The sequence below is a fragment of the Calypte anna genome, chromosome 5A, assembly GCF_003957555.1.
Source record: "Calypte anna isolate BGI_N300 chromosome 5A, bCalAnn1_v1.p, whole genome shotgun sequence".
NCBI lineage: Eukaryota > Metazoa > Chordata > Aves > Apodiformes > Trochilidae > Calypte > Calypte anna.
In genome coordinates this window covers 14,656,054-14,679,601 of record NC_044251.1, presented here as the reverse complement: position 1 = coordinate 14,679,601, position 23,548 = coordinate 14,656,054, and the positions used below count along the sequence as shown (strand labels likewise).

Genomic DNA, 23,548 nt, shown 5'->3' with positions numbered 1-23,548 from the left:
TGGATGAAGGAAAGCCTTTCAATCTTTCTTTTTATTTTTGATTGCCCTACTTTCTTTTCAACATCCATTTGCTAAACCTCCAAGATCTAAAGAATGTAGTGTTCTTTTTCTGATGCTGAAAAAAAGCCAAAAACCTTTCAGAATCCTCTGTGGTGGATTTGTGGCAAACGGTAGTTCACTCTTTTTAGTTCCATGCCCTCCAGGTGAACTGTTAAATGAGATACTGTAGTGTTGATTAGCAAAGTTAGTGTCATTTTGCATACTGCTGTTTGAGGCAAATGACGTCTGTGGGTATACCAGAGTATGATTTGAATATAATTGAATTTTATAATAAAAATATGTCTTCAGTATTGGTTGTATTTAAAAAATATAGAACAAATACTTTTCAAAAGGAAAAGCTCATCTCATTGACAAGCTTTTTAAAATTTTCTAAAGGTATGTCCTGCTGGATCCCCTGAGGCTTGGCTTTTTTTATCTTGGCTGTTCTTCCATCCAATTTTTTAGAATATGTACTGTACATTTGAATAGCAATTGACCTAGAAGATATTCTAGAGTAATGTGTGGGGGACTCAACTTTGATTCGCAAGTTTGTGTGTAGACCCAGTAAGCAGAGGAAGATCCTTTTTAGACTCCTTTCTGATTGGTCTCTACTCTGGAGATCTGAGCTGCACCCTTCCTAGGAGCTTTACATGACATGCATTGTATAGGCAGGATTCAAATTTGTACTTGGTAACAAAGACCTCTAATCTTTACTATCACATGAAATTTCTGTGCATTTCAGCGTCTTGCCAAGTTCTTCAATCTGTCTGTAGTTACCTGGTGCTTTACAATTTTCCAAATGAGCATTAAGAGTGTAGTCATTTACATGCTGCCACTAAAACCACCTTGTAGTGACAGGTTCAGAGAAGTGTCATGATATGGTTTCCTTTAGAAGATTTTATTTACATCAACTTGGAAAAATAAATGCATTTCTTATAGAACATAATGAGAAAATAAAACTGAGTAAGGAAAAGAAAACTTGCATTGAGCCTGAATTTTGGAGCAGACTTGTATAAATCAGTCTCCAGAATATATGGCATTCAAAGTTTGACATTTTAACTCCAATAAAACTAAAACAGCATTTTTATCAGCGTTTATTTACATGTGTTTCTACATACATGTTAAGTCAAGAGATGACAAAGTTACAGCATAAAATGCAAGCTTGGATTTCCTTTTGGATGTAAGCAATTCCTGCCTGCGAGTAATACAATAAAAATTGTACATTAGTAAAATTTTATTGGAGAGATAGTTCATCTTCACCTAACTTTATTCTGAATTTCATGTTCCAGAGGTTGTAATATAACAAGGAAGTACAACTCTTAGGAATATCCAGCACCAATGCCATCTTCATAGTTGTGAATCTCCTTTTATGCTGCCTATATTTTACTTAGCCAATAGCCAGAAAGCAGTTCTCCTGGTGATGGCTCATCACTGTAAATAAATGTAGAACAAAAAATTAGATGGCTTTTCTATCATAGTTATGATTTTCACAACCACAACTCACAAGAGAGTTTCTGAAGGAGAAAATAAATAAATAAATAAAGAAAAAAAAAGAGCTTCATGAAAAATGAACATAATTAAAAATTCTTTGTATCCCCTATTTCAAAATTCTCACCCATCAGAGACTGCAGCTTCTACAGGTACCGAAATATTACTGGTTTGGGCATTTCACTATTAGATACCAGTTTTCTTAACCAACAGCTTACCCCATACTCCATTCTAGTGATGTCAAATTTATTTGCATTTTGCATCTGTCTGATGCTACCAAAGGAAGTCCCCAGGTATCTGAAAGGACAAGGTGAAACTGCATTTGTAAGGAGTCTGTCGTTTTGGAAAACATTAAAGTTTTCACTCAAATTTCCTTGAGAATCATTGCTTGAGAGTTTCATGTTACTGGCTAGATCTGGGTGGAAGGAAGTAAGTGCTGCTTTTTTTAAGAAGAGCCCAAAGCATGGGTGACTGGTTTGGGGGAGTCTTGCCTGCTATAGGAAACTCACCTTCCAAGGATTTTTGTTAATTTTTTAAATGAAGATAAAAATGGGGAAAGGAGGAGGAATGAAAATGTGTGTCTTGTTTCACAGCTTTTGGGTGTTTTTGAAGGACTTATACCTTGTTGATCCTTACATTGTCCATTCAAGAAGAAACTTCTTTAGAATGTCTGTACTCAGGATAAAATCAAGGAGCTACTAGGAATTGAACAATACAAATGCTACACACATAGGGAAATCTATTAATAAGAAAAAGAGCTATGGTAAGGTGATTCTGTCACACATCTGAAAAATACTACGTCCATTGGTTTTATTTGATAAAATTGACATTGGTTTGCTGGTCTGCTTCCCAAGCTTTCTAAGGTCTCACCTAACACAGCAGATTTTAGGACAATAGCTGCAGAAATGCAGCTTTGGCACTGTTTCAGAGTTCCTGGGCTCTGTCATGATCAGCCCATTGCACCCTGGATGCTGTCCTAGACCTTCAAGATAAAGAGTGCTATATTTTTTAAAAAGTAGCTTGCAGCAGAGGTATACAGCTGTCTCATTGTATCAGTGAAAAAATCTATTTCATATGTTTTTATCTGTAGATATCAATAGAGATGAGTTCTGTAGTGCTCATCTGTTAATAAAATCTTGTGCTTTTTGTTTATGGCTTTATTGGAAACCATTTCTCTAATACCAGTAAGTAACACTACTTTTAAATCTGATTTGCTTCACTGGTAGAAGTTTAATTTAGATAAACACTACTGTCAGTGTTGAGTTGCACCTGAGCCAATGGAGAATAAAATTGTATAATGCCAGCCTTGAAAGACTCTTGACTGGTTTATGGTTGATGATACATTCTAATTATGCGTGTGAGGAGCAAACATTATAATAATAATCAAATACTGATACTTAATCTGCAATGCTAACCTGGTGCAAGTTCACATGGAAGGCTATGTAAAATTGGTTTGGTTTGATTTTAAACTTGGAAGAAAGTTAATGAGTAAAAATATTTCTAATAAAAAATAGCACTGATTCTGTTATAATTTAATCATTTTAAAAGTTCATGAAAGTGGCTTTTCAAATTTAATCTGATAACTTCTGTCGCTGTGATGATTGCTTATAAATGAACAGCTGCATCTTCATTGCCACAGGCTTAAATTAAAGTCCCAAAGTCCCATAAGTTTTGAATTCCATAGCATGTTAGTAAGAAACCTACAAATATAGAAAGACTCATGTTCTAAGACTGAACAAAATCCATGTAATATTTATGATTAGTAAGGCAAACAAAATACAGCCTTATACCAAATGCTGCAGTGAAAACCACTGTTGAAATTAAAAAGTACAAAATAACAAGGCTTGCTGTAATCAACATAATGTGAGGTATTTTATGTGTATTTTTAATTGAAAACTTAAATTTTAGGTGCCTACTCCTTTACCTTTGTATTTCTCACAATTTAACAATTCAAGATAAAATAGCTTAAATAAGCAACATTGCTTAAGCTGTTGTTCTTTTTCTGTTTTATTCGGTCTGTTATTGACCCTCGAACTACACAACACTTCTTTCCTTTGTAAGTGTATAAACAAGTTGGTTATTTCTTGTTGTGTTGTTTTTTTGTTTGGGTTTTTTTTTTTTCATAATTTCAATAATTCAATCACTTTAACTCTCCAGTCTGCAGTATGTTTTCTTAGGAGTGATAGAAAAAACTGAAAAATGCAGTAATTGTGGGGTACACTCATGGTCTCATGATTCTTCATCTTAGGATATAACTGTCATGAATGTAATTCAGAGTGATCTTGATATCAGAATGTGTCTCAGCACTTGAAAAATTTGTCTGTGTATTCTGAGGAGGAAATGCAAATTCAGTGCATAGGGATGAGATAATCAGAAAAACTTCATCTTTTTATAGAATATCTGTTTTCTATGCTTGACACAGTACTTTAGTCTGCCCAATATTTATTAGTCAAAAAGTTCAACTCAGACGTGAACCGTAAGGAGGGGTTTGAAAGGGTTGCAAGAACTGGTTTAGTAACACTTGGTTTGTTTCATAAATATTTTTCTAAGGGCACCATTTATAAGAAAGGTTTATGTATTGAAAGGCAAGGTTCAAAAATTGATTGTCCTAGTTTATAAAAAACATACAAAAAAGCCTAAATACATGACTGCTTAGTAGCTGAATTTTGCTTTTTCATTACTATATGCATATACTATTACTTCTGATTAAATTGTGAAAGTGTTGAACCCTTTGCTAACATGAACAACATTTGGCAAAGACGTGAGCATATCTCAGATACTGAAGTTCTTAGCATAGTGGATTGGAGAATGATGCTGTGAAGGCCTCCACTTAAGGAAGGCATCATCTTATGCCAGTATTTGCTGTTCACAGAAAATTAAGAGCCCTGGGAAAAGCTTCAGTCAGAGCCTTGTGCCTTCCTACCTTAGACACAAAGATTCAAATCTGTTGGGAAATAGGCTTTATAAATTCCAGCTTTACACAAATGACTTGCATTTTTTTTTTCCATGTTTTTGTTGTGATTCTGGTTGGTTTTTTCTTAGAAGTAAGGGGGATGAAAAAAAACCAAAAAACAATAAAACAAAACCAAAACATTTTGTATCAGCAGGAGTAAACAATCCATGACAATTCATTGCCTGTGAGAAGATTAAGAAATCTAATTAGGCTAGAAAGTTGTTTTTCAAATAGGCAAAAAATATTTCTTTAATTTAAAATAAAATATCATGAATGATTGAAGGGATTGTATTGCATCTGTCTTCTCTTGTTCTGGGATGGATTAGCCTGTTACTAAGTGATTGTACACTCCTCTGCTCCCGAAGTAGAGAAGCGATGTGAGAATCCCAGCTTCAGTTGGCTTGGGTTACTGTAGTGGTGTTTTGGAAGTGGGGAACAACAGGGGCGGCTCCTGTGAGAAGCGGCTGGAAGCTTCCCCAGTTCCGATTCTGTCCTCACCTCTGGCCAAGGCAGAGGAGATATGGGAAGCTGGATGTTCCTCTGCGAGTAACCTAATTCAAGAAAGGGAAAACAAAACTGCAAAAATAAGAAAATACTTTTAAAAAAAGACTTGCAGAGGAGAGGAGGAGGTGGGAGAGCAATGCTAGAGCAGATACCAAGGTCAGTGAGGAAGGAGAAGGAAAGGTGCCCAAGCAGAGGTTTCCCCACAGCCTGTGGTGAGATGGCAGCTGTGCCCCTGCAGCCCATGGAAGGGCACGGCAGAGCAGTCCCTGAAGGACCATGGTGGGGTAAATGTGGATTTGTAGCCATTACTCTGAAGTGTCATGGGTGGACAAATGTGGAGCTGCAGCCTGTGCAGGATCATTGAGAGGGGCAGATGTGGATCTGCAGCCATGGAGGACCCTGTGCCAGAGGAGGTGACTGTGTCCCAAGCAGCCATGACTCTGTGTGCAGCCCAGGCTGGAGCAGTTCCTGAGGGACTGCACCTCACGGGAGGGACTCAGGTCAGAGGGGTTCTTGAGGTCCTGTGAGAGGGACCCCGCATTGGAGTGGGGAAAGAATGTGACAAGTCCTCCCCCTGAGGAGGAAGGAGCAGTAGAAACACTGTGTGGGGAACTGACCCTGAACCCCCACTGCGCATCCCCTGTGCCCTGAGGGAGAGGTGGCAGTGAAGCGATCTGGGCCCAGGAAAAAGCAAGGGGTGGCAGTGAGGGAAGGTATAAAGGTCTGGTCATGTTTTCTATTTCTCTGGTAAATTTGATTAAGTTGTTTGGGTTTTTTTCCCCAAGCCGAGTCTGTCAGGTTATTTGCCTGTTACTGTAATTGAGGAGTGAAAACCTCCCTGACCTTTTCTCTATCTGGGAGCCTTTGGTTGGATTTTCTCCTCCCTGTCCTACAAGTGGGGGTGAGGGGTGAGCAGAGGCCTGGCTGGTACCAGCTGGGCCTGAACAGTGGCAATGCTGATGTGGAAACAGACAGAGGGGGTTATGGAGAGCTGGGGTGTTCTGGTGCATAATTCATACAAAGAGTGCAGAATAGGTGCTGTTCTTGAAGTTCACATTCTTGATTTATAATTCTGCTGCCGTTCTATAAAGATTATCTCCCAGGCCAACAGAGAAAAGAGAGAATTTTGTATGTATTCCTATCAGTGTGGAATCCGATTTTCAGGGGTAAGCTTGTCTTTTCTTCTTTCTTGGATATTCAGGAGAAGAACTGGCAAGGTTCTTAATTCTGTGAAGTTTATCTTAACTTCATGGACCATGGAGGAGTATCTGAGCATCAGCAACTTGTGTAGATGCTTTAGAATTTGTAACCCACAGGAAAAGTCTGAAAGAGTAGCAGTGGAAAAACTGCTACCTTGGAGTCATCCAAGATGTGGATTCCTCCCTTCTGACTGGCTTCTGAGGAGGTTTTTTGAGCATGTTGTTGAGCTTATGGTTTAACTTGGGGAAGACTCATTCCTTAGGCACATATATGGTAGTTTTATTTCAAGTGGGTTTATTTACTTTGTTTTATACAGGTTGCCTGTGTATTTGGGTACATATATCTTTAATTCACATTGTTGCAATATTCTCTTTGCAAAGCAAAGGTAAATGCTTACTTGGCCCTCCAGAGAAAGTTGATCATCCTGTTTTATTGTGGCATCTTTTATCATTTTTCATTACCAACTGCTTTATAAGCTGACAGTCTCCATGAGAGACAGTACCTTGTATGGATTCATGTTAGAAATGATAATTCTTTTTATTTATTGAGACCTATCTGATTTGATGTACTGAAAGATTAACAGATCTCCGCTAAGTAAACAGCAAATACATTTTAGGATGCTGAAACATTTTATGTGTTAGAACATATGCAAAGTAATCAAGCAGTACTTGTAAGAAAACTGTTTTTAAAATGGAGTTACAGGATTTCCATCTTAAATTTAAAAAAAATAAAGAGTAAGGGGGTAACATAGTCCTAAAATAGGCTTACGAACTTGATGTAATGCAAGAAAATGTATGACTTTTAAGCCTCTCTGGAACAATCCATTGGTTTATTTTTCAGCTTAAATTTATCTGCTTAGAGCAAAATGTGTGGAGAATAAAACCTAGTAGTATATTCAGAAGGTTAGCAGTATATTCATCCCAGGTTCTCAGTCAGATTTAATTTGGCGACTTACTGTCTATGAAGTTTCAATTACTTCAGTGGCAATATCTGTAGATTTAAGGATCCACTAATGCTGTTTTTCCTGTTAACATTTTGCTTGGGTTTATTCCATGTGAATTCTAACACCGTTCAGTTTATAAACAGGAATTCTTGATGACCTCTTCAAAAGCAGGAGGAAAAAAACCCTTAAACTCTTCTTTATCAGTGAAATTGCACAAGCTATCGTGATTTCCTGAAATAAAAAAAATAAGCATTGAGATGCCGTAGTATTTCTATGAACATTGGATTGTGGCCTTACTTTATGAAATGCACACAAGATGACTGGCCCATATAAAGGCAGCCATGGTATTGGTAGATCTTTTGTTCACTTCATTGGTTTCTCTTACTGTTGGTAGAAGGATATAGAAATTAAAGAAAAAGCTAAGGTTCCGAACCGTCTCTCTCTTTCTTTTTCATTTCCTCTTCAGTGGACTTTTTATATCAGAAAGTCCAAAAAAGAAAAAAATTCAGCAAGAATTTAGCTCATTGGTATTGAACTTGCTAAGGCTTCTCCATCTACTTGAACTCTTTTAAAGGTGACTCTGTACAAGATGAAAATAGCCAAGCAAATATCAGTGAAGCAGGAATTTTCAAGTGCTCAGGAGAAAAAAATATGTAGCTATGTGATGGCTATCAAAATAGAGAAGTTGCAGCTGTCATGCAGGGGAAAAAATGTTTTGAAAAAGTTCTATTTAGCAACAGTTCTGCCTACATAAGAATTTCCACCCTTTTTTATTGTGAGCTGCTAAATGATAATTTTTTTGTGGATTTGTATAAATCTGCTAGTAGGTGGACATGATTGTGTCATTTACTTTTGGAGATAAGTACCTCTTTTCACTGACAATTCAATTTACCTCTTCTGCATCAAAGTCATTTTATATTTACATTTTACTCCCCTACTGAGGCAATGCTTTTAATGTTACATTGCACTTAAAGTGATTATTATTATCATTAAAAATAATATTTAGAGTAATTCAACATTTATGTTGTAGCTGTCTCTGGAAAATGGTATTTGTGTATATGTCTGTATATAGGGACCCTTTGTGGAGCCTAAAGTCTAAGCTAATACTCAAAGTTCCCTATTTAGTAAAGGGTGACTGCATCCTAAGAACATCCCTGTCTTTCTTTATCAGCTACCTTGGGCTTGATGCAAATTTTTTAGAAAGATAAATACGCAGGCACATAAATGTCATTAATAGGAAAAAAATCCCTTTGCTTTAAAAGGGTTACAATCTGGAAGTAAGGAACAAGGGAGGAAGGCAAACATAAATAACTGTAGCGTACTGAATGCTTGTGCAATAGCAACGGAGTCCTCCTGCCTGCTTTCAGTATAAACGCAGGACTAGAAATCCACTGCTGGGAGTAATGGTTTGACTTTAACATACATCAACTAAAATCTACCCTTTAAATTGTTTCCATGATTACTGTCAGTGTTTGCTTGCAAATATAGAAAAATGCACGTGATTATAAATATTTTAAAATCTCTAAACTTTGAGTATAACTCATTTACTTAAAATTTGGTATTGCATCCTCCAAAGATAAAAATGTATTAGGCAATTTGATTTCTTAAGCAACTCACCTTATCTAGGAGTATTTTCCAAAGCTTTTCACAGGCTTTAAACTATGGAATTTGAGAAATATTTTTGAGGAGAAAAGCTTCCTTGATGATTTATCACTCTAAATTATAAAATCTATCAGTTCTTACAGTTTCTCAAAGTATATCTTACTGGTTAAATGGGTGGGGTTTTTTTCTTTGGTATCTGTATGTGTAGGAGGCACTATTAGCAAAGGTTTGTATTACTACAGCATAACATAAAAGCTGTAATTGCCAACTGAACATTGCTTTACATGATAAAATATTCTTAAGTGAGTTCGTTGACATTAAAATTGATTACAGATATCTTTAAAAACAGATATTTTTTTTCTGTCTATTCTGTGGTCCTCACCAAAAATAAGGTCAGCTCCTTTCTTCTGCAGCAGATTTGTAGTGCTATCGTGTGTACTCCTTTCTTAATTATCTTGAAAGTGTTTGCTTCTCAGAGACCTTCACATCAGACTTAGGTATTATTAGGTATTATTCTAATGTTGATTTATCTAGATGCTTATTGTTCATTGTGGGGGGAAAGGCAGTAACCTGGTGCAACATTCCGGGCACCTTGATAATCTTAAAAATATATGAATAAACAAATTGTTATATTACTTTATTTAAAAATATTTACAAGCACCATAGCTGCAAGCTCATTTCCTTTTTATATACAGTCTTTATATGAGTCAAATGTCTAACAACCTTGTTATCCCTGTAAAGAAAAAAACAAAGAGCAAAATCAAAGCAGGTTTCACTATTAGAAAGGTCATGTAATTTGAGGAACTTGTGAGATCATTTTAATAGATGGAACATTTAAATAGCAGTGAATAAATGTCAATATTTGATTTTTTTAAAGAAAATCTTACTTTGTATTCTCAATTTTTGAGAGGTTTGTTGTTGTTTGTTAACATTATATTGTTCTTGAGGGCAAGGACTGATAGGAAATGGGTTCCCTTTGCAACTTAAGAAACTGAAGATGAGAAGATTACAGAAAATTTAATACCAGCAAAATGTAAAAATACTTCTAATACCCTTTCTGGCTGCTTTTACAGTTAGATGTAAATGTTACAATGGAATCAGGTGGCTTTTGCTTGTTAAACAGTAGTTCCTTTGTTATAGATAATTTTGAAAGAGTATTTAAGACAATCATTTTCCCAAGCAAACTGAATACATAGTGCTTTTATGGTTCAAGGTCTGTCTTAATTCTAAAGCTTGTATTTTCCAGAAATTTGCTTTCCCAAAGCATAATTGGTCTGCCCTCACTTTCCTTGCAGCCCTTTGTCATTGATTTGTGCACACACTTCCTTTCTGAGTGTTTCTCATCTAACGGGCAGTCCTTCATCAAACTGTAGCAAGACAAAATTTCTGGCCTTTGGTTTTGAGTAAATTTACCAGCTTTAGCATTGAAATCTACAGGGTTTTTTATGGATAACTCTTGAACAAAGAAAAGTAGTTATAATCCTTGTTTCCTGTCTCAGACACAACAGTTTAATCAGTAATTCCTCATCTCTCTTTACATAATTTAATTTTTGGGAAATCCATCATCAAATCCTTAGCTGATATCAAACAAAATGGCTTATATTCAAAGGATAGTTTGCTTTGTAAGATGACTCATCATCCCTTCTAAGCCCTTAATGATTATGAGGATTGAGGTTTTTTTCTTTTATTTAAAGTCTTTAATTTCCTAGTTTTCTCTCACATGAGAATAATCCGTTTCTTCAGTCTCGTAATTATGTTAAACCTGGATTCATGTAATTCACTCTTGTGACCAGAGCATAATGGACTGTAAACCTCAGGTTTTCATGTAAGTCTAAGATTTCATACAGTTCATTCATTTTAGACTTGATTCATTTCAATATTTGAATTCTAGTGAAGGGGGTGCATATTCAATAAAGGTAAAGCAAATTGGTATATGTGTGGGTATCAACATGTATATGCACGTATGTGTGCACATGTATAAATATGTATAGGCTATTTGTGTGCCACACCTTAAAGAAATCCTCAGTCTGAGTTCAATGCTCAGTTTCTTCTGCTGAAGCTAGTAAGGCTTCCTGTGAACCCTTCATAAGAAAATTAAATTAGAGGAGCAATGTAAGAGGACCCCAAGTTCCAACGTGAATTTTTGCAGGTTTCAGCAAGTCACATGCGCAGCTGCACGTGCTCTGTAGTGATACATCAGTTAATGTGTTTCAAGAAATGGACCACTTATTCTAACTTTCTGCTTTTATTAGATGTTTGACTCAGGTAATGCATAATGTAGCTGCAGAAAACATTAATAGAATGTCAGGAGGAGTAATTGCAGATGAAACTTTAAAGGGAACAGTTTATTTCTCTCTGAAATAAGAATGGAGCTTTAGGGAAGCTAGCTGCATCCAATCAATAATCTTGAATTTAAATTTAAAATCAAGGTTAAGAATGCCCCGGTTTTGTAACAGATATCAAGAAGATTCTTACAGAATGATATTTATTTTTTTCAGTTTTATAGATTTCCTTCGATAGTTTATTCTTTTATTCAGCTATTTTAATTGCTGTTAAAATTACTATATTTTAACTTTTATTCAAGGAAATTAAAATTTAATCCCTATTTGTGAAACTGTTCTGTGCAAACAATTGCAAAATGATTGTGAAACTGTTCTGTTCAAACAATTGCAAAATGATGTCATAGAGATGAGATCAGAATGCAGAATGTCGATGCTCTAGGATTTCTACGAGCCCTTTTTCCCCCTTTCAGTTTAGGATGTTCAATAAGGTCATCAAGCTTTGCTTTGAGGGAGACACTTTCTGCAGTTAATAGGGGAACAGCCTCCATATTAAGACCAATTCTCTCTCAAGAAACAAATGTTAAAAGGACAGGATGGAGGGAGGGAGATAAGGACCCAAGTAGAAAAGTGCCTTACTGAGATTGCTATGACACTTTGCACGTATCTGGAATATTTTTATGTGTTTCATATAAGGTTGTATACATTTTGTCATTTATGGGACAAAGGTTTTTCACATGTGTTTTAGACTTGAAATACTGCTAGTGCATTTGAATAAAGCACAGTTTTCTAACTTTCATTTGCTGAGGTTTTATGCCAGTGTAGAGAGGAAGTGTTATATTCAGTGAGGCATTTGTCTGATTTCCATGCTAAGCATGTTATTGAAAATGTTTACGTTGCTCGGGAATGGTATCAAGGAGCTGCCCTGTCTCACCAGGAGCTTTCTCAAGATCAGCTTTGGGCTGAAGTGGTCGCTGGCAGTGTTTTACAGAATCCCACACTGCAATCCATTTGATCACAAAACGAAATGTCTGAGACAACAGGGTTAGTAGACTGCTGTACTGCAAGTTGTCAAATGAAAAGCCTAATGCAAATCAGCTGATGAGAGATTGTAGTGCAGCCTTTCATTTAGTTAAGGTTTTAGCATTGGCTCCTCTGTCAGGTTTTCCCTTTCAGTGTCAAAGAAATTGGCATGGTACACTGGAAAAATATAAGGAGATTTAATTAGTAGATGAATTGGGATTACCCTGGGCTGGTAATGCATTGTGCTTTTTAGGTTTTCAAATGCTCTTTAAGATTGATGTAAAAGCCCAGTGAAAAGTATATAGATTCATATAAATGCCAGGCAGTGCTTTCTGAAATGTACAGTGTGCTCCCCAAAACAAGTCAAGTAGGGTTCATAAGATACAGAAGCAAATTTAACATTTAGTATTTCTGTGAATACAATAGAACCCTTACATATTGACTCAGTCTTTAGTCAAAACAGTTCAAAGTGGGATGGTAATGATATATAGATGTATGGCTGTTACAGCAATAAAAAGTATAGCAATAAAAACACTGAAAGCATCGGTGTCCTTTATCCTGTTGGATCTTCTAGTACGTTATCTAATGGGTGTTTTAGAAGCTGTATCAGATGTCTAATAAGTAAGTAACAACCTTCTCAGAGAAGAAGCTTGTGGTGTGTTGTTTTGAGGCCCTTGATAAAATCAATGCAATGCGGTTGCCAAGCATATTTGCCAAAAGTAATAGGTAGTCAAAGGAGGCGGAAAGAAAAGTGAATGATTAAAATAAAGTTATTGCAGACTCTTTAGCTTTTAGGCCTAACGAACTTACTGAAGTTCAAGGTGGGTTTTATTTACTGTTAATTGTCTGATGACTTCAATTAGCTTCATCTTTTCCTCCCCTGTGAAATTGCAGAAACAAAGAGTATTTCCTGTAATACCGTAGCTCTTTTCATATTAACAAACAAGGCTCAAAAATTTCTTCCTAAAAGCTTAAAAAAACCCAAACAAAACCAAAACTGATTAAGATTTCTTTTTTCCCAATTAGTTTAAATATCTGGTTTTGGTGAGCAGTACAAGCAGACTTTTTACACAACTGAAGGATCACAGAGTCATCAGTTGGAAGACACCTCTAGGATCACCTAGTCCAACTCTCCCACTAAAGCAGGATCACCCAGAGTACATTACATGGAACTGCATCCAGGAGGGCTTTGAATATCTCCAGAAAAGGGGACTCCACAACCTCTCTGGGCAGCCTGTTCCAATGCTTTGTCACCCTCATAGTAATGAAGGTCTTTCTTACATTCAAATGGAACTCCCTGTGTTCCATCTTGTGCCTGTTGCCATTCATCCTGTCACTGGGAATTTCTGTGAAGAGTCCAGCTCCCTCCTCCTTGCACCCACCCTTTAGGTACTTTACATTCTGCTTGTTTTATTTGATAAGAAATAGTAAAAAATACATGTGCAAATTGATTTTTTTTCTGATAGGAAAAAAAACACATTTTACTTGATGAAAAGTAGAGCATATGCAAGTACTGAGTAATTTACTTGGGTTCTTTAGGAAAAGTAAAGATTAAATGATTGTAGCAACATCAGCATCGGCATCTATTTAGATAGGGGTTTTCCTATTTTGCAGCCACTTGCAAGCTTCTGTCATGGACTTGAGTACTGCTGAACATACATAAAATATATTTTTTCTACATGTGGTCATTTTTGTGACAATTATTCTTCTCTTCCTTTACTTTATCTTTTCAGATATGAAGGCAATGTAAAATACATGACCCCAACTCTACTCTGCACTGAAAATAATTACAGAAATCCAATAGTCTTATATTGGCTAGGTGCACACCAAAAAAAAAAAAAAAAAAAAAGAAAAGAGAAGCAAAAAGCACTGATTATTTGATAATTTGGCTTTCTCTAAAACAGCTATTTCAAAAATGATATTTGTATTTTAAACACATTCTGAAAATCATATTAAAAAAATATCTGAATATATACGCTGGAGCTTTTGTTTGTAGAAAGATGAAAAAAGGAGCTGATGCAATTCTTAAACAGCTGAAAATGATAAATAATCTGATGCCTTATGTTAGCCCTCTATGGAGCCTAAAAGCTTTTAAAATGACAAGAAATTTCACCAACCTTAGTGATTCATATGCCTGTTTTTTTACAGAGGTTGATCGTGTAGCTGCCAGTTTTCCTTTTGTGTGACTGTTGTAATGTATTGTACTGTTACCTGAGTAAAAAGCTGTTAGACTTGTCTGAAGGAATATAACAATATCACTTCAGGAGATTAAAGCAATTCCCAGCTGTACGTGTATACAACTTCTCCCCAGTTTCTTTTTTTTTACTTCTTTGTTGACGTAACCCTTGAAGAAAAAAGTGCTGCTTTGTGACGCACTTTAAAAGCTGTATCTTACTCTACATGAAACGTGCTTTTGCACTATTATATTTCTTCATGGAACAATGATTTCAGTTTACTGCATCCTTTTTTATGCATACTGAAATGTAGTGTGTTTCGACCGTAGCGACACAAAGCATATTTTTATTATATTGCACCTTCTAAAATAACATGGATTGTAGAATACCCTTTAGTCACTTAGTGTCAAATCTAATGAAATTCCTATTTAGCATCGACTATTTTCCTTTCAAATGTTTTGACAGTAGTCATCCCCGTTAAGTGCTTTCCCTATTAGGCTACGGTAGCTTGGATGTAACCTGATCTGTGTTTTGTTTCAATGTGTTGTCTGCTGACCTAGAGAACACTTGCATTAGCTGTATTGATCAATCCACATCACATCTCATCATTTAGGAGACAATTAATACTGCGGTGTAAAGGCTCCCCAGAGCATTTTCTTCGAGCTGGATTGCTTTACACAGAAACCACAGGATTTGTTTGCAAAAGCAGGGGGAAGCCAAGTAGGGGAAAGAAAAAAAAAAAAAAAAAGAAAAAAAGAAAAAAAAAAGAAAAAAAAAGAAAAAAAAAAAAAAAAAAAGCATTAAGAAAGGTTTTTCTAGGAACCAAATTTCATTTTCTGTGATGACTTCCACTTAGGTCGCTCAGATTCTGATTTTCTGATGGGTTGTTTTGGTTTAATAAAAAAGAAAACCAAAAAAACCAAACTGTATCTTTGATTTGTTGAAAACCATTAAAATCTAAAATCACATAGTTGTCCTAAAACTCTCCCTTTTGAGAAATACACATTTGATTGTGTTACTGGTGCATCTAAAGAATTACTAATCTCACTGCTTTTGAAATACAAAGTGATATATTGTAGTTTTAATTATTTTAACATTTTTGAACAGAGAAAAAAGAGGAGTGTATCTTAAAATGGTAGTTGATAATAGTAGCTATTACTAAAGACATAAACTTGAGAAAGGAATTTCAGGGAGAAGATTTTTTACCTCTCTGGCAGAATTCTCTAATGTGTATTACCTGTGATTCTGTGTACAAGGGTAACAAGGGCAACTAACTTCAGAAATCATTGCAACTTTAGTATTTGCCACATCATTACAGTGTAATCTTCATTTCTTTTGATAGAGTAAATGAATTTTTGATCCGAAAAAAAATCATGTTATCATATCAGTGATATTCACTAGGAATACATCAGTGACGAAAAATATATTTATTTTGTGGTCATTCCATGGCTCAGATTTGTTACTGTATAATCTTGCACACTGGCATTGAACAGATACGTATATGGCATATTTTTGCATGGCAGTATTTTTTTTTTCTTTCTTTTTTTCGGGAAGACACTTGCATGTTGTTCATGTTATAATTTTCTTCTGTTATTGAAGCTTTTCTAAAGGTAACTGTAGAAAAGTAAAAACAGTGATGAAAAATCATGAATTTGGGTGTGTTAGATATGTATAGAATGTGTTTGTGAAAGTATGAATTACATGATATTTCTGTGAAATCTTAGATATTTAGGTTGTCTTGTTTTGGTATTTCTACAGAACAAAAATGAAAACTACAATGCCTCCCTTTTAAGTTTCATTTTTTCAGCTCCTGTTAGATCCTGTTTTTCAAGTCAAAACAGATGTTTTTTACCACATATTTAAGTGTTTTGATATGTGGAAAGCAGAATGTGGATTGTTTCAGTGCAGTGTCATACTTGTACACTTAGGATCGATACGGGGTTGTTTTACATTCTTTGTCTAGTGAGGATGTACTGAACTGTAACCAAATATGTCAAAAAAGGAGTTTTGCTATACAGTAAAGTAATACAAAATCCTCTAAAATCACCTTAGTGAAAAAAAAAACATTAAACCCAAAACAAATTATGTATTTTTCCACAATTCTGCATCTGTCTTTGACCATCTTGTAGATGTTTTTAATTAATAAATCAAAGAAAAAAGGACTGGTGTGTTTTTTGTTACACAGTTATATAGCAATTATGTAGGCTTTGTCTATGCCTTTCCAGAGAATTGTAAGTAAAACTATGGTAGTTATTTAATGTTGTTTTGTACTTGTATCAAATTACAGTTGCTATCAGTTAGTATACAAAAGATGAGTTAAAATGGCACATCAGGCTCTTTCTCCAGGCTACAGGAATAGGAGAGTCATTATAAGAGTCAATGAAATGAAAAGTGAGGATAAAAATGGTGATATAAGGGAGAGGGGGTGACAGCCAATACAAGAAAAAGAATGTGCTACAGAGTGGAGAGGAGGGTTAGACAGAATGATAACAAGCAGCAGAATGTTTAGAAGTTACAAGAAACAGAAGATTACAATTTGCTGTAGAGTATGGAAATGAGAGATGTGTTCCAAGACCTGATTTTCTTAAGTATTCGTCCTACCTTTACAAATTAGTATGGTAGGAAAGTGTCCCCTCCTCTGCTTCATTAACACTAAAGACCTCGTATTCTTCTACATAGAATTAATATGTCTTTCAACTATCAAACCTATTTTTAGAATGTGTGACATTTTCCCACAACCTTAGAACATGGATGCTTAGAAGGTAGTCATGTGGAGTCTAGATATCCTGCATGATCAATATTCAGTATAACTAAACATAAGTTCTTGAAATGTAGTCTGTGGGGGTGTTAACTACCTATTTGGTACAGCATTTCATCATTTCCAAGTGCTAAGTGACATTATAGACAGCTTAAACTCTGTGTGTTGGGCAAATAATTGCATTTATTCCAAGGATGTTGTAAGGTAGGAAGGTTATAAAAGGCAGGGTGGACACTCAAATATATGAGATCAATCGGTCCTGAAAGGTCTTGCCATAGCAACTTGCAGCTGTTTGAAGAAGTGATCAAATAATGTCTACACGAAGTGGATGTATTTGCAGTTCAGGTGTTCATTACAAAAGCTTATTCTGAGTCCCTCTGTTAGACTGGCTGTTATGTTCAACCTTTTGTTAACTAGAAGTTGTTGATATTTTAGAATAATCTAGAACAATGCCAAAATAATTTAAAAGATATGTATTCTGCATATCATATTTGCTAACACTACTAACAAAACCAAATGTGTTGGGTTTTTTTTTTTCTTCTAGTTTATTTTATCCAGATTGGCTTAGAAAGTTATGTGTTCACAGGATCCACATAAATAGGAATTGGTTATAGCATCTTTAGATTGTCTATATTACCTTTTGGAGATCTTTCTTTCTTTTGTGTGTTCATGGAGGTGTAGATAGTTGGTTTTGCAAGGTTGCTTTTGAGTGCCTTCTTTATGCCATAACTGAAGCAGTTTATGGGATCTTGAAGAATCTGCTTTATTCAGATCAACTTTTTGTGTTCACAGGTACTACAGAGCGGGTGTGTCTGATCCAGGGAACAGTTGAAGCACTAAATGCAGTTCATGGCTTCATTGCAGAGAAGATTCGAGAAATGCCTCAGAATGTGGCCAAGACAGAGCCTGTCAGCATTCTACAGCCTCAGACCACTGTTAATCCAGACCGCATCAAACAAGTGAGTTTTTGGTTGGGAATAGAGAGTCACAGCAGCTCCTTAGAAGTCTTAAAATTAAAGGCTGCAAGGGCTCAACATAACATGCTCTTTAAGAAAATGTTATTTTAGCTTTTAGTAATTAGCTGATCTTTTGCCTTCTCTTTATGTGTTCCATGTTTCTTAGCAATTCTTTTAGACAGTGTTTTCTAAATTTTGATGCCACACCCTAGTATTTTTCTCTCGTAAACTTTACTGTATTAGGTGACAATACACTTCCAGGTTTTAGTTAGATTGCTGAATTTTAAGCTTAAACAATGAATCTCTTTGTAAATCTTTAGGTACTAAAAATCACAGAATAACCAAATGTTTCTTTCTTCTGTGTATATAAAAATAAAACAAAAAAAATGTGATTGTTTTTTTTAGACCCTATAACTAGGTACTTAAAAATCTTACCTTTAAGAACTTGAAAATATAGTTTACTTCAGATGTTTTCTATTATTTCATTTTTTGTTATTTTTGGCATATACTGCCTGTTTTACACTGACTTTTCTAAAAATCCACGGGCAATGCAAAATAGATTTTGAAGGTATTATTGGTCTAGCATTCCTTAGTTCATTACATTTTCTAGAACAATTTTTTTTTTTTTCCAAGTTGCCCTGTAAAGAGAATGTTAAATGTGCCATCTAGGATTTAACATTATTTTCCATTGTACTGGGTAAGAAATAAATGAAGAAAAAAATGAGTGAACATTACTAAAATTTTGTCTTGTCTCTATATCCTAGATAGGATAGATTTTTAGTCTCTCAGGAATCCTGTATGGGTCCTTCCACACTGTCAAGGTGTCCTATAAAGTAATTTGTTAACTGTATGCAATTACTTTACTTGGTATATAGTGAGATACACAGAATGCTTATGTGAAGATGTGTTTGAGGAGGATGTTTTTGGAACAGACTACTTTAGATGGATGAAACTGTGCATACACTATTGTATATGACTTCTAATATTTATTATATTCTTTTCTGTTTCTGTGATACTTAAAAAATACTCTAGACAGTTTACAAGATAATACTGACAAGAAAAGCCTGAATTTTGTAGGATTAGTGTACCCATTATTAGACATGAAAATTGTTATGCCAGGGATAGAGATAAAAAGCTGAAATATTTGTACTTTGAATGGCTTTTTGGAAAATGTTAGATTTTATGCCCAATACTGCAATGGTAAATGAAAAGTGCTTTTCCCCTTTGCCATGAAGCCAAATTTTAGGTAAGTCATTAAGACCCTGAGAAACTAGGCTGCAGAGCTGTTTAGTGACATGCCTGAATACTTGTTTGTATCAGAAGCTGATAGAGCTTGGCCAAATACTTGTCCAGAAAGCTTATTTTTTTAATTCGCTGAGGTTTGGATTTTTTCTTTTTTCAACTTTTTTTTTTCTTTTTTCTTTTTTTGGGGGTGTGGGAGCTTGATTTTTGTTTTAGATTGGTTGGTTTGTTTGAGGTTTGGGATTTTTTTATGACACTATTCCATGTTTGGAATGTTAAATTCTGGAACAATGGATTAGTGAACAGAGCTGCTCTTAGTGAATTTAATACACAGACTAAATATGTTTAACTAACAAGTCTATTATTTAGTGACTGTCTCTACATGTTAAAATATTAATAGATAACCTGTATACAAACAGGTGTGTAGTACTATGACTGCAGATATTTGGAGATAAGCACGTACACGTGTTGAGCAGTTTTAATTGTTTAACTTCTCCTTTAATGAAGCAACATCTGTGCATGATAAATTCATACACTAAAAATATTGACTCAAAAAATCTAAAATCTTTTCTTTTTTTCCAAAATGTATTAGCTTAGCTTCTGGAGTTTGTAGTGAAGTAGTCTATCCTCCAATGTCAGAATATCCAGTATCTTAACGAAAGATATGATGCCTCTATTTAAGACATTAGAAGATATTTTATAATGGGAAATCTTGATCTAAAACTCCGATGTTGCTTGTTTTGTCTTTTTTAAACAGTAAACAAGTCACAATTTTATTAAAATTATCAGGATAAAGTATCATGCAAGTCATTTTGAACTTGGCAAAAAATAAACCTTGTGAATTACAATTACTTTCTTCACACAAATTTTTACATGGTTCTCTCTGTCAGAGTAGTACCCAAGAATTTTGTTACACACAATATAATGTTGCAGATTGAAGAAAGTAGGCTTAGCATTTGAAATCAAGAGTTGATTTGAAAGAATAATTTTTGTCTTCCTTAGCAACTTTGAAGATATTTCTGTTGGTTTTCTAGCTGTTTCTACCAAAAGGCAAAGGTAGTTTTCTTCCCCTGAATGAAGATACCTGCAACTGGAGCCTTGTGATGTCACCCATGTCTATAGGAGCATGCAGCTCTCATTTATCTATTGCCATTTCATCGTTCTGGGCTGCTTTCTGATAGTTGCCTCAGAGAAGTGAGCTAAGGAAGGAAATATTTTCTGGCTTCTGTTTCAGTGAATGAAGATGGTAGGAAACCCTTTGCTGATTGCTTGAGTTTCAGCACTTTCTTCATAGTAGGCATGGCTATATATGGAGACTGGGTCTGTTATCACATTTCTTCTTGAGAAGGAAGAAGAAATCAATACCCGAACATTCTGGTCTCTCTAACTTCATCTTTTCTTCACTGCATTTTTCCACATCCCCTAATTTTATCAGTAGATACCAGCTTGTTCTCTCTGCCAACCAGGTCTGAAAGGTAGTTATTTGACAAATGCTTATCTCTAGGTAACATAGGAAATCTTTCAATAGATATCATCTCTCTGCTGTTTCTAGGTATCATTCAACAATACCTGCTTCCTGCCCCCTTTTACTTCCTATAAACTCCTATGAGCATCTATTCATCCTTTTCTCTGTTTGAATTGTCACAGCAACTCTTTCAGAATACACTGTAATTCAGGGGAACAGAACACAGTTTTCATAAAATGATTAGGAGCCTCAGCAGTTCCAGCTTTATAATTAGCATACAAAGCTTTAAACTTCACCTCTAAATTAGTAGCAGCTCCTGTGAACAATGAAAAAGCTGTATAATGTGGTCTTATGACAGCATCTTCTTTAGAAGCTGTCGCAGCTTCTTTCTGTGCTAGTTGAATTTTCTTTCCAGTTGGTTTACAGGTAGCAGGTGCTGAAGCCTGTCCAGAAAGCAGATGCAGAGATGGTCACTGCATCACTGTTACACTGGAGCAAAGATGTGTCATCTAATTCTGATTTAAGCAGGAATTGCTTCTGAGATCACTTCCAAATTGAAACTTTCTCTGATTCTATAAAATGTTTAGATATCAAAGCAAAGACAAAGGTTTTAGAATTTAGAATTGACCTCTCATGGGTCTTTAACTTATTTGTTAATCATGGTCTCAGACATTTTCTAAGTCTGAAGAACTGAATGCTTGAACCCAGATTTGTAAAGTCTCATTCTTCATGTGAAAATGACTGCATTTACTTCAGAAATGCTGATCAGCAACAACAACAGCAAAAGAAATATTTATAATTTTAGAAAGTTTTACTTTGACATACTTTAATCGAATCTGACTTTAAGAATATTGGCCTAAAAGAAGAATTTTTCTTATATTTTTAAAAATACAGAATATATAAAGACTTCAGACTACAAAGACTTGAAAGTCTTCATAGACTCATGGGATGGTTTGTGTCAGAAGAAACCTTAAAGATCATCTTGTTCCAACCCTTCTGTCATGGGCAGGAACACCTCTCGTGTGACCAGGTAGCTGAAAGAGCTCCATCCAACCTGGTCTTGAACACTTCTGGATAGGGGACAGCCACAGCTCCTCTGCACAACCTCTTCCCATGTCTCACCACCCTCACAGTTAAAAATTTCTCCCTAATGTCTAACCTAAATCTGCCCTCTTTCAGTGTGAAACTGTGGGCCCTTGTTCTATCACTACATGCCCTTTTAAGAAGTTCTTCCCCAGCTTTCCTGTAGGCCCCTTCAGGTACCAGAAGGCTGCTATAAGGTCTACTCACACCCTTCTCCGGGCTGAGCAGCCCCAATGCTCTCAGCCTGTATTCAGAGGAAATGTTATCCAGCCCTCTGATATTCTTTGTGATTCTCCTATAGACTCACTTCAGCAGCTCCATGCTCTTCTCTTGGGAGCTTCATAACTGGAAACAGTACTGTAGGTGAGGTCTCATAAGAGCAGAGTAGAGGAGAAACACCTTTCCCAACCTGCTGGTCATGCTTTTATTGATGCAGCTCAGGATATGCTTGGCTTTCTGGGCTGTGAGTGCACATTGCCAGCTACTATTCAGTTTTTCATACACCGATGCCTTCAAGTCCTTTTTTTTTTTTTTTGAAATCTTCGCTGGTTCCTTAAAATACCTCTTTTTTTCTGATTAAGATTTCTTCTTTTTATCATCCATTTAAGGCAACATTCTGTCTCATAGATGAAACTAAATAAACTCCAGAATATGAGAAAATAACTACCTTTTTCATTTGAGGTAAATAATAATAGTTTTGTAGATCAGTGAGTCTCTACATCTAGTCAACAATTTCTCGTAAGCATTCCTCACTCTTGAGCATAGGTGAAGAATCACATCTGTTACCATTATGCAACGAAAAATAATGTATGCAGGTGCATTTACAAGTTGTGAGGACAAAAAGAATCCAACCAGTCCTTATTTGCTAGAGAGACAGTTCTGTACATTAAATCCAATGGCAAAAGTTTAGTATTTCATTAAAATATGTATATTATATCCTAACCCTCATGTGCTCTTGACTTAATTCTGGTGCAAGACCACTGTTTTAAGTTTTTGTTTCATTTGGCCGGTGTTGGATATAATCTCAATTCATATGCAAAATCGTCTTATGAACACAATTAACTGTAGTTGATGATTAACTCTTTGTTGTACGTGCTTCTAAAGTGGAATGTGAATAGAAGATTTTGTTTGGGGATGAATAGCATCACTGAACATTGTAAAAATTTCAGCAGTGTTCAGATTCTTAAGAAAATTCTGATGTTATCTCACACCTCCTGATGCCTTCGTTGTTTTGGTGGTATTTTTCCAAATCTGAAAGTAGACCAGAATCAAAAGGTGACGTTTTTCTTCCTTCTAGGATTTGGGGGGGTGTTTTTTGACACAAATCTTAGACCTATAACTTCTTACATGTATTGATGCCTATGTCTCGTTGACTTGAGTTTTCTGGTATTTCTCCATAACGGCAAGAGATTGTGTAGTAGTTCTGTGTCACTGCAACAAGTTTTAAGGAAAGAGAAGGGTCCTTTTCTTCTTTGTCCATTTTACTGTAATCTTCACCTTAAATCATTTCCTCCATCCAAAGTTGCTCTGATGATCCAAATGGCACCTGCTGTTTTGCTTTAGGCTCCTTACTCCTTCTTGTCTCCAGAGAGGACAAAAGATGTTCGTTTGTCTACATCACACTTGCTACACTTTTTTCATTTTTCAAAGTCTCCAAGAATTCATAAATGCAGATAAATTACCTTTTCTGTCTATAGACACCAACTTTGTTAGTCTTTTTCTTTTGCCCTGTGCTCTGTCTATTCTTTTACAAACCCAAAACCAAATGCAGAGCATGAAATATCATCTAATTGTATTTGATTTGTTCTTTACAGTAGTGAAAAGGTAGCAAGTAGAATT

At 35.5% G+C, this 23,548-nt stretch overlaps 1 protein-coding gene across 5 annotated transcripts in view; it reads left to right on the top strand.

The window, feature by feature from the left end:
* Positions 1-23,548, top strand: part of NOVA1 (NOVA alternative splicing regulator 1) — a 144,761-nt gene that overhangs the window by 94,655 nt on the left and 26,558 nt on the right. For all 5 annotated transcript variants that reach the window (XM_030452472.1, XM_030452473.1, XM_030452475.1 and 2 more), the window contains one exon: positions 17,756-17,922. In XM_030452472.1, the coding sequence (XP_030308332.1) occupies positions 17,756-17,922 (167 nt within the window). The remainder of the gene's footprint in view (positions 1-17,755; positions 17,923-23,548) is intronic.